The sequence below is a fragment of the Contarinia nasturtii genome, unplaced genomic scaffold, assembly GCF_009176525.2.
Source record: "Contarinia nasturtii isolate CC-2019 unplaced genomic scaffold, AAFC_CNas_1.1 Cnas_scaffold_187, whole genome shotgun sequence".
In the NCBI taxonomy this organism is placed as follows: domain Eukaryota; kingdom Metazoa; phylum Arthropoda; class Insecta; order Diptera; family Cecidomyiidae; genus Contarinia; species Contarinia nasturtii.
Genome location: NW_022197544.1, coordinates 827,375 through 844,951, shown reverse-complemented (window position 1 = coordinate 844,951; position 17,577 = coordinate 827,375). Strand labels below are relative to the sequence as shown.

Below are 17,577 nucleotides of genomic sequence, written 5' to 3'. Positions count from 1 at the left end.
ATATATATTTATATACACATAACACCCGATGACGATAACGTCGGCAAAAATTGTTGACAAAAAGACAATAGAGGGAAGTATTTGTTATATTTTCTACTGCCGTTGTCATTCAGTGTGCTTAATGTTTTACAAAATGTTTTTTCTCAGTGCAAAAAGATGAGGAGGAAGAGGGAAAGTGATATCAAGAAATGGTGAATGTCTTAAATAAAATATGTAAAAATAATATCAAATAGTATAAATGTCTGGGAATAAAATGATAAAATTTGCAAGATTCTCGTTAGATACTTTCCATTTTCACCATTTTCTGTTCGTATTTCATCTATTAGTTTTTCTTTTCTTGCTCATTCGCTTTTTTTTGCTTTTCTTTTCATTTATTTTATTCTATTTTTTATTTTTTTGCATTTTTCGTTCGCTCATTTTGTGTGCTGAGTATTTGTTTGCCGCATTCAAGCGAATGTAGTTAGTGTGCTTGTGTTTATCTTTAGATAGGGATAAAACATCAAATATTATTTGACGAAGTGCTTTTTTTCTGTTACATTTCCACTTTTCCTCTTTCCAATCTTTTCGTTGTCGTTTTACTCATATCGCATCAATGCGTACATATCTTTTCTAAATGCCATTCGATTTTAGCGGAGTTTAGCATCACTGTTCGCCGATTTCCGAATCAATGGCACAAAATAGTTTGAATAACAAAAGAACAAACAATAATAACAATATCGGAGCCATCAGCGAACGAGCAAGCGAACGAGAGAGAGAGAGAGTTCAGATTGTTCCAAACAACAACAAAGACATGAAGATGAAAAATGACTAAATCTGTACATACATACGCATACAAGCCAACATACGATAGTCAAAGAGCCAATCGCGCAAAAGAACGAAGAAGAATGAGTGAACGAGATTTCGACAATCAACAGATTTTTTATGCTTGTTTTGCAATTGTTCAGCTTATCATGTTGATGACGATGGTGAAGGATGGCTGAATGAAAGAAGGAGAGAGATAGAGAGAGAATGGGCAAGAAGATGAATGAAAGCGAGATGGGGTATTAGAATGGGGGAACAAACGGGGGAGAGGAAGAGTGCGGTCGAACCAAAAATGGCAGCGCTTATTGTTGAAGTTTGCAATTTTTCAATATCTCAAATAACACATATCCCATCTATTTATCTGTCTGTATTGTATGTATATAAATGTGTGTATCTGGCGTCGTATTTGGGGTGAAATAATAATTTTTTGAGCGCGAACCACTTTATAGTTTTAATTGATTATACAAAAGCCGTTTGCTGTGCTTTAACGATGCGACAATAATTCGGATTTGGAAGTCAGATTAATGCCTATTACTTACCCTAGCACATTTATGGTTTGCATGTGCCACTTACTCCATACCCCAGTGGAGTATATATGTATATGTTGATTGTAGAAATTGGTTGCGAGTTGTTGTGTGTTGAAAATTCCCATAAATGCCATTAGATTTTTGAAACGAAACGACACTATAAAGTTCAACGTCGTTTCAAACAACTTTGCCATGGATTGATTATGTGTGTCTTGATTATTACCACTTCTAATTAATTCAAAACGTAAAAGACATTCTCAGAGCACGGTTGCCATAGCATTTTCCCCATGGCACCCCGCAAGCAATATTACAACAATGTTAATTGTAAGTAATTCAATAGTTTATTTGCTTATTTCGTAATAATTTTCATTTTTTTACATTTTCTTTCTTTATGTGTCATCTTTAATATTTATTGTTTGTTGTTGGTTTTGTATTTATTAATTTTAAGCGTATGGTACAAATAATAATCGCATCTAATCTAAATCTTAATTATTTTAGTAAAGATATTGCTTAATTTTTTGGAAATGGTTTTTTTTTTGTTTTAAATTTATTGGTATAAATCAAAGTGTATATAATTCAAATTGGTATTGCTCCAATTTAACACTATAACCTGGTATATAGGTTGAACATATGACATTTGAATTAATTTCACTAATTGAACTGTTGACTTGGATTGTTGGTGGTATCGATGCCGATTGCCATTTTGAGTTATAGAACAACTTTTACATATATATATATATATATAAAGATGTCATGTCATTCAATCGAAACAACCAAAAAATTGATTTTATCAACAATTGACCGAATTTTATTCTCCCCACACATAATTCAATTTCCAAATGAAATGGACGGGATGGAAAAGAAAAATCGCATAGAATGAAGGAATTTCAAAGGAAAAGATTTAAAATGATTAGTTGTGAAAATGAAGTAGAACGGAATCAAATTTAAATGAATTGAAAAGAAGATGTTCGTCTTTGTTTTTCTTTTTCGAAGAAGAATGGTTTGCTGTGTGTCCATAGATACCACTAAAATTCGCGTTCAACAGTCCACATATAACATTAGCTATTGCTAATGCTCTCAATACAACTACTCTACTAAAAAACACAACTCAAAATTGTGTTGGTTTTAGTTTTTGGAAATCAATAAAAAATATTGCTTATAATATTCAAGCGTCCGTGGATGTTTTTTGTTACAAAAAAGTTGTTCATTTGCTTAGACATTTCACATTTTATTATACACGTTGTTCATTTCACGGATGTTCTTAAATCACTACTAATATTGCTTTCGATACTTGCTTTTTTGTTTGTTTTATTATAATTGTTCGGTTGATTTTCAATTTGCATTAATATTTGTTCAACTATGCATTCTCTAATCATTCTTATTCTAGTTGTATGTATGTATATATAACTATATATTACGTAATGCAATGTCTAATTTGAAATGGAATGTATAAGTATGGATTTTTGACAGCGACTGTGTGTGTATGTATATATATAGAGAGAGCTTTTATGGAAAAGCACTAGCGGCATTTTACCAATTCATCGTTTTTTTTTCTATTAGTATATTCTCTATAGTTTGTTAGTAATAAATAGCGAAAGAAATAATTGATTTTCTTTTTTGATTTTCGCTATTTAAATGTTGGAAACATAAACAAAATGAAAGAGATAGAAAGTGATTTAAGAAAAGTTAGAGATAAAAAAATGAATGTAAATCATTTTGAGTAAGGCTAAATCGCAACGATGTCAATTTACGGAAATGCAACAAATACTATTCTATACAGGTGTGCACTTACCTTGTCGATGGCATATTATGTCAATAAATGGATTTGTGAGATAATTTGATTTTTATTTTTGATCAGCTGCCCATTTGATCCACAGTCATGATGAATGCGACAAAAGTGCAGCCAACAAACACAAAACCGCTTTATTGACGAACTGCTTTCGAATAAAAAAAATTATGTCATTCAAATAATTAAGAACGTTAAAGTAAAGTAATATTGTAACCGAAAACATTGACTGAAAATGGAAAGTATATGATGAAAAAAGGTTAGACCCAGCACAAGATAAAAGCTTTGATAGAAAAAAGTTCAAGCAAAGAATTGAATGGATAAAAAAGAAAGGAAATATTTTTTTTTAGTATTGAATAGAAGAAATAAACGATTGTATTTTTAGGGGGTGGTGAAAAAAGAGCGTGAAAAGTATATCATGAAAACCATAATGAGATCGTCGATTAGTTCGACTTCGATAGAAAAGATGAGATAAGTTCTATTCGTTGAAAATGAAATGAAAATCGAGAGTTCCAATTGAGTTCAAGTTTATTTCGTTGTATCTAATTATCACCAAAACAGAGGCCATATCGTGCACGCAACTGGTCTGTCTAAAATGACATAAACCGCCGCATACTGGCTCTGTTCCACATTCAGGAAATGTATTACGAATTTTTGGCAACTTTTTACTTATACAATTTGCTCGTTTTTTATTCGTTTTCGTCGTCTTCTTCTTTCGGTTTCGGACTAATGACAACATTTTAAGGTAGTACCAAATGAACGGGCAAAAAAGGGAGTAAATTCGGGCCAAAATGAAATTGAAAAAGAACAAAAAAAAAAATGACCAAACAAACAAACAAAATCAAAAACAATTCCAATCGGTAAAGTTAGTTTTTTTTTTTGGTTCAAATGTATTGCTTTATTAATTATTTCTTTTTTTTTATCATCAATCTTTCTAATAAATATTGTTTTATGGTCCTAAATTTATGTGTTATGAATAAAACTGGTGTATATAATTAATTGCTTTCATTTTTTGCTTCTGTTTCAGTTTTAATTCACGTTTAATTTTTTTTCATTGCTTCCGCTTGTTTTTTCTTCATTTATTTTTCATCATCTTCACCCTCAGAACAAAAAAAAAAGAAGGTATAGAGAGTCAGAGAAAGACATGGCGCACAAATTATGATCATTTTCCACTTTCCGTCGTTCGCGTCGATTATTATGTCGGTGTGCGAGCTGAGGAATGTGTCATTGTCTCTATACATAATATATTCTTCTTTTTTTCGGCGTCGTGTTTTTCTCTCACCACCATAATCATCATCAACATCATCATCGTGTGTTCGTGTTTTGTATTCTTCTTCTCGTTAATTTCTTTTTTGGGTTTTCATCGTTTAATTCTTCGTTAAAGAGTATATTTTGGTTATTTCTGTTTCTGGTTGTTTCTATGTATTATGCAATAATATTATTAATAATTATATAGTTTTTGGATATATAATTTTAGTTCGTTGTGTGTGAAACGTTGCTTTTCATTTCGTTGTTCCGTGAACAACACTTTTTAAAAAGTGAAAAAAACAAAGCAAAAAGTGCTGTGTGACAAAAACACAAACTAGCGAATCGCATAACCAACCAACAAAACTAAAATAAAATTCATTTTCATTTTCAGTGAATTACCCGAGATTTGAAATGCGGAGGTCTATATATATGTGTGTGTGTATATATGAATGAGTGGGAGCGAGTATGTATATATATAGGGGAGAATCGTGCGAGAGTGAATGGTTTAAATTCACGGGCAATTCTTCGGGTTCGCACTTCTTCGTTTCAATTATTTTTTGTTTTGTTTTATTTTATTTTATTTTGTTTCGTTTCGGCTTTTTTATTCTTTTTTTTCTACACTATACAGTGTGAGCGGGCGTACGCTCTACCTCTCTATCTCTCTTTCTGTATTTCTCTCGAATACAGAGATAAACCAAAATGTTTTGCAAAAGCGCACGGTTTGATTTTATTGCCATGAATAAATGAGATGGATTGAGAAAAGCAATCAAAAATGTACCGATTCGAGAGGGAATTGTATAAAAAAAAATAAAACCAGAGAAACAAAACAGATCGTCATTCAGCTATTTCTTTTTTTTTATGTGTGTATTGAGAGCTGGTGTTTTCTCCAAACATATAAAATCTCGACAATTAAATCAATGAGACTATGGAATTATTGATGCGATTCGTTTTTGTGTTTTATGGGTTCCCTTTTTAAAAGTGTCATTTTTAGGTAGTTTCTCATTATAATTTGCTCGAAATCTTTTTTGTGTGTTTGCGTTTTAATTGAAATTGTTTTTTCCTTTTTACTCATTTATTGTATATAAATTGAAAACGTTTGCTGTTGTTGCTTTTTAATTTAAAATATTATAATTTATTTATTTTTTTGTTTGTTTGTTTCGTTCGTTGAATGGTTTTCATGGTACGTTAATTTATTGCATTAAATGTCAGTACAGTAGTCAATTCGGATTCTGTTGTCAACGTTTGTTTGTTTTGTCTTAATCCTTAAGTATGTATATTGTTTAATTATATCTTATTATTGTTGCATTTTTTCGTCATAGTATTCGTTTGCTTCTATTACATTTCATCGAGGGCGGGGGGGTTCGAAATGGATGATTCGAACCGAACGAATGAGCTTAGTACTCTCATTAAATCAGATTGAATTAATTTGTGGATTAGCGAAGCCATTCAAATCTATTTCCAAATTGATAGGTTAATCATTGTTCATCTGCTTTTAATCGTACTGCTTTTTTTACTCATCTTACTATTTTAGTTATTGTTATTATTGCTACGCTACAATCTTCTATATCAATATTTGATGCTATTCTTATTACAATATATTCTCATTGTTCTCTCATGCTAAAAACTGACTTCTAAGTGAATGCTGTTGTTATTCAAATTTATCATTCTAAAGGCGCGCCAATTCTCTCTTTTCGCTTTCAGCTCAGATTTGATTTCATACATTATTTGTGGTTGTTGTTGTTGTTGTCAGGAATATAGGTTCTGTTTCGTTGCTATATTTTGGTCTCAGTTTTTGGTATTTCTTTAATTTATTGAAGGTTCTTTTATCTTGCGGGCCTGTTTTTGTTTTGTTTTTCTTTTCTCACTGTTTCAATTCGTCCATTTCGACGAGATTACATAAAGATTTCCATTATTTTGTATACTTCGTCTAACCTCATTTTGAATATTTCAATAACGCATTTTGAACACACATACACACGCTTTAAAAATTAACAATGGCGCCGGGACGGCATAGAGTCTAACCACAATCAAAATATGGAAAAGAGAAAATTTATCTTTTTTTAGTTCCGAAATAAAAAAAAAATACATGGAGCACTCAATTTTTAAGAGGGTAAATCTCAAAGAATACTGCACACATTTTTTTTATCGAGAAAATAGACAGCAAAAAAATTGAGTATCATAATGATCCCTAAAGGGAATGAATCAATTTTTAATTGGTTTTTGTTGTTTTTTCATTCGAAAGTTCAAATTAGATAATGGTGTAACTCATGCTTTTCATGAGTTGTTGCTTCCATGGTGTTGCTTGAAATCATCACACCCGTCTTTCGATTCTAATTAACTGAAATTCATGCCACAACAGACATACATACACATCCACCATGCTTGACATACTGTCAGTTTCCGTCGTGGCACAGTGCGGAAAATGCAAAACTTTTAATTAAATAAATTCACTACTTGAAAATCTTTCAGCGTAGCATCCAAACAATGAAATTACTCTATGAGAGTGAAAAAAAACAACAACATTGGAAAAACTTGCCTACGGCATTTTATTGTCGATTACTTGTCTGTTTTGATAGATAAATCATAGCCATACATTGTGTGCAAAGTCTTTTGGTCATATTCGACATTTTCAATTAATTACAATCAAAAAAAAACTATGTTACTAGCTTTTGAAGGGCTTGACGACGACAACACCAAGAAAAACCAAGAATAATCGCAACTTTTCGATAAATCAGAATCGGACCAAACAACATTTCTTCTCTTAGCATTGTCTGCGTACGCACTGCCACACAAACGAATGCTGTCATTTGATTTGTGTGTACGAATGTCGCCTAATCTATGTTAAAAGCAATCATAATTCGATTCGCACAAATTGTAAATCAAAAAATCCGGATGAAAGAGAAATAATTCTAAAGTTAGAAATGACAAACAATGCCACAACGAATACAAAAAAAAAAAACATTTTTCCTGCTTTCTCTCATTTTCTTTTCCGCTCTTTTTTCCCATTTCACTTGTGTTGTAAAAATTGAATTTGATTTTCAGAAATTATATTTGCTATTTCGAATAATTGACATGAAAAGTTATTACAAACTACAGCAGACTTCAAACCCAATTTGGTCACTGGCACACACAACACAGAGATATGGATACCGCTATTTCGAATGGATGGCAGCTCGGGTGTGAATAACACTGACACACAGAAAAGGGAGAAACATAGATAGGTGGATCGGAAAGGAAAATAACATTTTTGCAACATTCTTGCCTCGTATGTGATTTCATTTTCAAACGATTTCTGATGCAATTTGCAGAAGATCTTATTGAATGAATGGTTTGATATAGCCACACCCTAGGCACATATTACATTCAGTTATACTATCGAATGGCATAAGAAAACAAAAATAATTCTTCTTCTTTCTTTTTATGAAAAGTCTCCATTGAATTCGTGTTCATCTTCATTTTCCATTTGATTAATTGTTCACGAATTTGTGGAAGTTTTGCTCTTGTTCAACAGACTCCCCCATGTCGATCAATTCGCGCGCCATATTATCGATTTTATAAGGTCTTGGGTGCGTGTTATGTATGCTCTTTAAAGTTCTCTGCCACTTTGAAGTGTGCGGATGAAATCAACTATTCAAAGAATTATGTTATGTGGTGCGCGCATTTCAATTTACATTTCAATTTACAGAAAATGGGGCCTATGTTTTCATTCGGTGAACCGAATTGCTAATAATTGACTCTATTTTGGATAAATGAAATATGCCGCAATTGCACAAATAAATTGATGTTTAATAATGTTGTTTATATTGAACATTTCAATTCGAAATTGGAGAAAAAACTTATTTACCAATCGATTGCAAAGCTCTATCGCTTTATTTGTTTGTTGCATAGTCACCAAGTCATTCATAAATTTGATGGTGTGTGTTTTTTTACGCATTTAAACATAAATAATAATAATGAGCAATTGTTTTATTCATTTGATGTCCTCTATTGCCATGTAAACATTCTAATCTTTTGATACATATTTTATTTGTTAATTTTTTTCCTTTGTTTGCTTAATTCATCGTTAGAGATAATAATTTAGGTAAAGACTAGATAAATAAACGTAAATTAGTTTTCAATTGAATATCATTTATGCGGTCGCTAAGTGTACGAGATAGACTAGATTTATAAATTTGTATAGTTAAAATGTTTGTTTTGTAACAAAAAAAAAGTCATAAGCCGTTCATCTGGCAAGTTTGTTTCCTTACGATTTTTTATTTTCTTTTGTCGAAAGCAAAAGTACAGAAAAAAAACACAAAAATTCGTTGACATGCTGTTGTGATTTTGTGAATGAACATAACGGCGAATAAAACTGTTTAATTGGAACTCGTGAACTGAACATTTTCCTACTCTTGAAAATGAATTATTACCACAATGTAGAAAAGTTTTCGGCGTGTCTGTTTACTTTATTTCTTTTTTGTGTTGCATGTGCTTGATGAAAAATCGTAAGCCGATTCCAGATAAAAGTTTTAAACTCAAGAAAAACGTTTATTTATAACAATTGACCTGAAGCGTGGTGTCTATATATATTTTGAAATTAATTTCGAGAGAAAGAACACCAAGCGGAAAATAAGACAGGATAAATGTAAATGAGAAGAAAAAAATCGAATTAGAGATAATAATGGATGGCAATAATTATATGTAGTAGATTTTGTATTTGTTTTTTGTTTTTGTTTTTTTTTTTTTAATTTTTTGGTCAACAAAAATCGAACCTTAAAAAACGTCTTTTTACTCATATCATTCAACAATCAAGTCCATCAAACGTGTGCACTCGTTTTTCCTCATGTTTCGTATAAAAAAATAAAATGAAGTGAAAATCTTTATGTTTTACACACAGTAGATTCGATTTCAATAGACGATCGTTAGTTTTCGTTTTCAAGCGAAAAACAAATCACGCAATCAAATCTACTTGTTATGTTGCGCGCATTGAAATTTCATAAAAAGTTTTATCATATTTGTTGCTTCGTCTTGTATTAAATATTTGTCTAAAAATCAGATAAATAATATTATTTTATTTTTAAATTATTTTTCAGTTCAGTCACTTTGTGTTTTTTTGCATTCGTTCAGTTTTTTTTCCATGGCCCAAGTTTGAGTGTGGTTTCATCAACTATCGTTCTTATTTGGGTACATTACTATAAGATTTTATTTTTGTGCAAATTTTGCGTGGCATACACTCACTCTAACAGTTGTCCTTTTGCATCATGTGTATGAAACGTGTTTCAACAGTTGAACATGCTTTTTGGATAAGCGTATCTATACGCATAATTTCTTATCGGAAAATTTGTTACGCCAAATCGGAATTTTAATGAAGAAACATGGCTTCTTTGAATAGAAGACGAATGAAAAATTGTTGCGGTATTTTAGCTTTTTATTTCAACGGACGGACAATTCTTCATTAAAAAATATTCGCTTGCGTTGAAAGTCATTTTTCTGCATAACTCGAAACTTGTTCGATTAATTCGTCACGATAAATTGGTGTACGTGCTTTTCTCTTTTTCTCTCTCTCTCTCTTGCTCTTTCTTTGTTCCGTTCATTTTAGATTGGATCTAGTTGGAAATGTCGATGGAGAGAGATTGAGCACATGGCCCGTGCGATGAACACAGGTGTTGGCAAAAACATTAGCATATTCGATGACGCAGTTAGAAGTTAGTTGTTGGTGTATGTTATTGAATTTTCTTGTTGTTGCTGCTTTTTCTTCTCTGTCTCTCTAACTTTTATTTTCATGGATAAATAAAAACCAACTGTTCGATAAAAAGGGTTTGCATTTTAGCGGCAATATGCTGTGCGAAAGAATATTCTAGTTGAATAATTTTTTTTTTGTTTTGATGTAATTTAACTCAGGTCGGTGATAGTTTAAAAAGTTCATAGCAATGTTACATAGAAACGAGCAGGACTACCGGCGTCCCCACTAATAATGCATTAGTTCATTTCACATCGTACACAACATTTTCCATTCAAAATTACGACACTTTTTCGACAAGCATAATTGCTTTTTGTTGAACGTCGATGATTTCCTTTTGGAACTAAGAGATTTATAAAAAAAACTAACAACACCAACATATACACGCAAAGTTTTCAATGCAATTGTATCGAACCAAATGAATGCCGAACTCCAAAATGCACGCATTTGCTATTATTACCGAACCCTTTTTTAAATCTGGTTGTGACGAATTTTGAGTGTGGAGCACACAACACTTGGCCAAAGCCTGATGGAAAATGTGTTTCGCAATTTCAATCCCAGCAACGAATTTTATTGAAATAGTGTGTGTGTGTGTGTATATGCGATATGTATGCCCAAAAACATTGTATTATGTTTAAAGTGAGTGTTTCTTTTCCATTCCGTTCAAGAGGCATACTTTGAGAAGGCAAATTATGCCGAAAAACGTTATTATTTCAAAATGTATTGTTCTGAAGGACTCTGCGCATTCTGTTCGAACATGAACGTATTCTATATATATATATTTATGTCGTATGTTGTGTGTATGTGATTCTTCTTGAAATATTCGGGTAGTTTGTTGTTCATTGTTATACCTTCTGATGCCAAGCACTTAAAGGTCTTAGTTGCGTTACTAGAGTTGATAAATGTTCCGTTAAAACTTATGGTTTAGGTTTTTAATTGACCCATTTTTCTTTCTATTCATCTGTTGAGTATTAAAGACTAGCTGCTTAAAATAAAAAGCTATATGTCGCAACATGTTTTCTTTTTTGTTTTAATTGTTTGTGGTCAGTTTGCTCAAAAACAGAGCGGTATTATTCAAAAAAAAACTTTTCTTTTACTCTCAATTTATCTTTTTTATAAAAGGCTCTACGTAATTTGTTTATTTATTATTATTTTAATTTAATTTATTTCACTATATGTAATGCTTGTAATTGTTTAATTTTTTTTTTGTTTTGTTTAGTGAAAATAATCATTTTCATAACCTTCAAATGACTTGAAGAAATTGGACGTATTGTGATTTTTATTCATTACTTTCATAATTCTTCCACGTAGGAATTGTTAATAAATGCTAAAGTCTATGGTGTCTTTTTTGCTCATTTTTTTGTTTGTTCATCTAAATATATCATATAATTTTTTGTGTGTTTTCATTCACCACCTTTTAACTGTGTTTTATTGTTTAATTAAATTTATTATGTCTACAGGAGTATGAGTATAGATTTATAAGTAAGTATTAGTAGAGTCTACATACTAATCAATTGACAAGATTAAAAACAAAATTCATTTAGTTTTCTTTTGGCTTATTTTGCGTTTTTGATCCGGCACCATACAGCCACTTACAGTGTCAATAAACAAAAAAATTTCGCTAACAATTTCACTCGTTGTGCTCTTTTGTTATGGTTCAATTTTTGCTCGCTGTGATTTGGTCGTTATAAATCATTTTGTGCATTTCGTTCGTCACAATCGCTCACAAATTTGTGGGTGAAGTGATTCGGAAAGCTTCTTTTTTTGCATATATTAAGAGCAACCAATCGAATGTATTGAAAAAATGTGGATAGCTTTTGTGGCCGGTTCAAATAACGGTAAAATTATCTACGTGCATTTAAATACGGGCGGATAAATTAATCTTGCTTCAAATGCTAATATAAATAAATAAGTTAATAATAGTAGATGAAGATAAATTAAATAAATAAATAAAATAAAGTGAAAATAAATATATAGAAGTGTTTTTTTTTTTTTTAAATCTAATTGTTTTTTGAAAACATACAGATTTGCTGTAAAATGGCGATCATTTTTTGTTGTTGCTGTGTTTCTTTTAAAAATGTTTTGTTTTATGTCGAAAGCAAAATATAACGTAATCGACAACTAGCATGCTGGCTGTTTTGAATTGATGGAAGGAATAAATTCGATCCAAATGTAATTTCGGCGCGTATAATTAGCTTCGAGTATAAATTGGTTTTTCTTTGACTGCGTCATTTTCTTAATGTTTTTTTTTTGTTTTGTTGGTTTCTATTCTATTGGCTAAAATGATCGGACTATTCGAAAGCATATAAAATATGAGTGGTGAGTGAGTATTTGAATTTGTTCCCCGGAAACAGGCATTGTTTCCGAAGTTCAATTCATTGGTCAAAATTACGTGAACTGATCTTCAACATGGAATTTAATCTAATCATAATGATGATAATATTCAAAATACGTCATCTACAAAATACACACCGCCTCATTTAATATAATAAAAATCCTAAAATATCGATCCAATCATCGTGTGTGTGTGTGTGTGTATGTGTGTATTTATTTTGTGAATTTATATAAACTAATAATATATTTTTTTTAAAAAAATCACTACATTGAGATCAAAACTCTCTATCTCACTAGCTTTTTTTCTCATTATCTTTTCAATCGAATTGCTGAAAATATATTTTATGTATATATTGGCTACATTTGTTTCATATCCATTTGTAAACGAATTGAATTGAGTGTGTTATATATATTTATAATTGAAATCGATACAGAAAAAACTGTTTACGGTTGCTGAGTTAATTTTGAGGAAGTTTATATTTTGCAAGCACATTTAAGCTTCTGTCTGGCTCGACAACCAAAGATAAAATAAAAACAACTTGTCCCTTGTAATTTGCCTGTTGGTTGGTTAGTTTTTCTTTTCTTTCGCTAACTGCATAATAACTGTATTGCACCTACCAAATCCTAAAAAAAATCCTCACTTTTGTTAAAAGTCTTATCAATAAATAGTACTGTGTGATGTAAACTACTGTAATATTTTATTTTGTTTTTTTTTTCGAGTTTTTTCTTTAGCTTTTTGTCTATCATTTTCATCTAAATGAATCGAATACTATCTTCTTGTCTGATTCTTTGTGTATGCACATATACTGACAATATAGTTAGAAATCCTGTTGTCGTAAACAATTTTTTCCTTGATGTCAGTATTGAAAATAGCTTTAGGAAAGTATGCCATTCAGCATAGCTGAATAAATGACTCTTCTATAGTCAATCTTCAACACAAATGACGTATGAATGTGATTTGTTTAAAGAAAAGTTTAATTGATTTTATTTTGTTCACAGGTCGTCTTTTAGGTGTTAATTGAATGTGTGTATGCAAATATAGTTCCTGATTAAGTTTGTTAGTTTTTCTTTTTAAATGGAATGTTTATCATTCGCGCATAATGCGATGTAATTCAATTATTTTGCGTCACTTGATTTTGCATAAACGTTCAAAGTTTTATTTATTAATTCTCGTTGTCAATCGTATCCTCTTTGGCCTGTCGCAAATTATAATAAAAATCATTTGTTTTTAAAAACCTCACAATTATTGCTAATTTTAAGTTTAATTGCTTATTGCAGTTCTGGCCAAGTGTTTATTGTTGCTATTCAACGTATTTTCTCTCTTTTTTTTCAACTATTTTATTATTAATATGTGTGTCTGTGTGTTTTTTTTCTTATTTTTTTTTTCAAAATGTCAACCACTTTTTATTACTTTTAGTTCACACAAGTCTACAATATATATAATAGAGTTTATATGGTCATTTGGATTCGTGTGTTTTTGGTTGAATTGCTTCCGCTTTCTCTAGCTCAATAATAATTTTTCATTTCGGAAAAATCAACGGCTATCTTTAACACATGCTGCTGAATTAATATTGCTTTCTAGTCAAATATTGCTTTATTTCGTTTTAGATGTTTGTTTTTTTCTGTGTGTAGTTTGTATGACTCATTCGATTATTATTATCTCGGAATTCAATCACGTGGAACACCGTTGAACATTACTTAAAATTGCTGCTAAATTTCTACACTTTAAAATCGCTACAATTTATTTAGAAAAAAAAAACTCTCATGTATTTTTAACGCTTTTTTCGCTTCAGACACCTAAATGCATCAAAATAAATGTGACTAACAATGCTGGAGCAAAAACAAAACATACTACGCTCAACTGCTTCATTTTAATTCTACTCTAGTTGTTTGTATTTTATTTTATTTTTCAAGCTTTTTCTCCTTTCTCTCTCTCTCTTTCTCATTTGCAATAACTTTATCTCCTTTCCGCTTCACTTTTCTAACGTAAAAATTCCTCTTTTTTATGTACTTTAATTGCTTTTATTCTCACTTTTGTTTCAACAAATTGACTTAGTTTTCTTTTTAATTGTTTAATTTTAAAAACCATCGCATAAACCACATGCACGAGTTAATTGAACACAATTATATGTGTGATTTTTTTTTTGCTTTTTTCATGTGCGTGTGGTTTTCATTTATTTTATGTAAAATTTTATTCAGCATGTATCTTTTTTCTTTCTCACTTCTTCAACAATCAACAAAAAGGAAGAATGAAAAATACGCTCATTTTGCTTTCTATTTTCACATTTGTGTGTGTTTTTTTTTGTTTCTTCTCTCATTTAGATTTAATTTACTTAGACTAGGTGAAAAGGTATTTTTGTTACCCACCCCAAAAAATGGTTTACAGCGAGTCCTCTGTGGTATATTCTTTTTTATCAGCTGCTGCACTGTGTGAAAGAGATAAAAAATAATTTCGCCATTCTTATCCGTTTGCCGCTTGGTTTCATATTCGTTGTCCTTGCTGCTGCTGCCGCTGCTTCGTTGTCAATATATAAAAAAACATCCAAATAACAATTGTGTACGTGCGCGCAACGACACATGAATCAGTCTCTGATCAATAAATACAATACGTTCGACAGAGTGAGCATTTTTTTTTTTTTAATTTCATTTGGCGTCGTCGTCGTTGTTGTTCATATATCAAAATCGAGAATGACTTCAATGCAGTGTTATGGTATTGTTATTGCTACCATTCGATGAGTTATCGTCGATAGCGAGTGCATTTGTTGGCGCAACAGTTCCATTAACATCATTCTCGTGGCTAAAGCAAGACGATTCCAAATGTTTGTTCAGATAGGATTTCAGAGCGAATGTTTTGTGGCATCGTTGACATTCAAAATTCTTATCTGCCGAATGGGTTTGCATGTGTGCTCGCAAATTCGAACGATCAGCAAATGCTAAAAAAACGGAAATGAAATAATAGGAATAGAGAGAGAGAGAGGGAGAGAAATCAGAACAATTGAAATGGAATTAATAGATGACATTTTCACTAAAATGTCAAATATGAGAGAGAATGTAGTTTTGGTTTGAAAATTATCGGAAATGTAAAATAAATTGAATGCAAGAAATCGAACGAGTGTTGAGTGAGTGATTGTAACTTTGTTGAATAAATAAATAAATCAAATAGAAAAGATGAAACGAGTTGTGAATGGATTGAGGAGATAATTACCTTTTCCGCAATGCGCACATCCATACGGCTTTTCACCGGTATGCGAACGTAAGTGACCCTGCAGAAGCCATGGTCGCGAAAATAGTTTGCCACAAACGCCACAGCTATGCGACAATTTGTGCGTGAGTACGTGCATTGCAAGTGCTGGCATTGAAACATAGGCCTTACCACATGTCATACATTTTTTGGCCGATTGTGAATCCAAACTGCGATGTGTTTGCTTGTGCCTGGACAAATTGCTCGATGTTGCATATTGTTTGCCGCATTCGGTGCACGTGTATTTTGATTTATTATCTATTGAATTGAGAACTTCAGTCGATGCCAAACCATCCGGATTCGATTTCCGTTTCGAACGACCATCACTTACAAAGAACGCTTCGTATGTATACGCAACCGTTCGTGAATTGGCCGTTTCAATTAGTTCATCATTATTATTATGATTATTATCAATGTTGTCGTCGTTGTTGTTGTTACTAATATCGTCGCTGTCGTCTAGCGTACGTTTCGATCTATCGATTTGCTTTGTGGCAGTCACTGAGGCTGTTGTTGTTTTCGATTTCATAAGTACGTTTGTCAAATTGTTGTTATTCTCATTTTGAATGTTTGCATCCGTTTGGTTTGCTTTGGAATTATTGTATTTTAAGTTTTGGTTTATCAGCACATTGGTCGTTGTCGTTGTTGTCATCGACGATTGCTGTTGTTTCTTATAACATTCTTCATCAGGTACGGTCAAGTGTGGCGGCGAAACAGTTGATTTACGCTGATGCAATTGTACACTGTGTTGCATCGATTGAAGTTGATTTTGATTCGGTTCGGTGGTTGTAACTGTTTGAATGCTGTGTTGTGGCGTCTGTTGTTGTTGATCCAATTGCTGATGTGACTCTTGCTGCTGCTGCTGCTGTTGTGGCTGTTGTAAATTTCGCGGTGGCAGAAATGCAGTTGATGCACTCAAATCCAGTATGGCATGGGCCGCATGTAAATCTTCTTCGGCCGGTATTCGTAGTCCGTAAGGACGTTGTGACGGCTTATCATCTAATGAGTATGGCCGATAAATGTCTTTTTTCTTTGGCGGAAGAGACAGATGGGCTCCCGTGCTTGTAAAATGCATCGACAACGATTTCCGTTGCAACGGATGCTGTTGAATCGTTACAATTGGCATTGTTAGATTTTTTTGCTGGCAATATTCACCTGTTGGAATTACAGATACTTGATTTTGTTGATTTAACGATGAAATACCGCTGCTAGTTGTATTTATGGTAGTTGGCTGATTTTCGGATTTTGTTGTAATCGCCAATTCGTGTTCCATGCGCGGCAAATATGCAGTAAAATGCATCGAAATATCTTGTCCGTAACCTATTGAAATCACGAAACGTACATCATATAATAAAAATAAAACAAACGAAATACTTTCTGTTCAAAGTTGGTATAAATTATTAACACCAATTCAAAATGGACTATAACTAATCGATACATCACACTGTACAAAACTACACGTTCGCGAATCGAAATCACATTACATTTTTCGTAAGGACATTTTTTTTCTCGATACACTTCGATAGAAAATAAATGTGGACGCTTTGTTCGAATACAATGTTGTTGCGATACAGAATTTATGTGCTCATGTGCCCATTGCTATCGAAAAAGAAAAATTACCTCAAAGAAAAGGTAATTGGAAACCATCCATTGTATACATGAATTAATCATTGCAAAATACACCGAAAATTCTTCGGAACATGTACGGTACAATCTTTAGCGTATTTTCAATCGCAAAATATCGAATTCATTGAAATGCGATGTGCTTTAATATTGTTTTTGGTTTTGAAAATCATTTTGGTGCGATTTATATAACCACATTTTACAGGATGCCTAGCCTATCGGTTTCGTAAACCATTCACTGCCATTGGTGTCTATCTCTCTCTCTCTCTCTCTCTCTCTCTCTCTCTCTCTCTCTCTCTCT

At 31.9% G+C, this 17,577-nt stretch overlaps 1 protein-coding gene across 1 annotated transcript in view; it reads right to left on the bottom strand.

Annotated features, from left to right (window-relative positions):
* Positions 1-14,681: 14,681 nt before the first annotated feature.
* LOC116352294 (zinc finger and SCAN domain-containing protein 21) overlaps positions 14,682-17,577 on the bottom strand; it is a 9,093-nt gene continuing 6,197 nt past the window's right edge. The window contains exons 2-3 of the mRNA XM_031784780.1: positions 15,621-16,973; positions 14,682-15,348 (exon numbers count right to left, since the gene is read on the bottom strand). Of these exons, the coding sequence (XP_031640640.1) occupies positions 15,110-15,348; positions 15,621-16,973 (1,592 nt within the window). The 3' untranslated portion in view covers positions 14,682-15,109. The remainder of the gene's footprint in view (positions 15,349-15,620; positions 16,974-17,577) is intronic.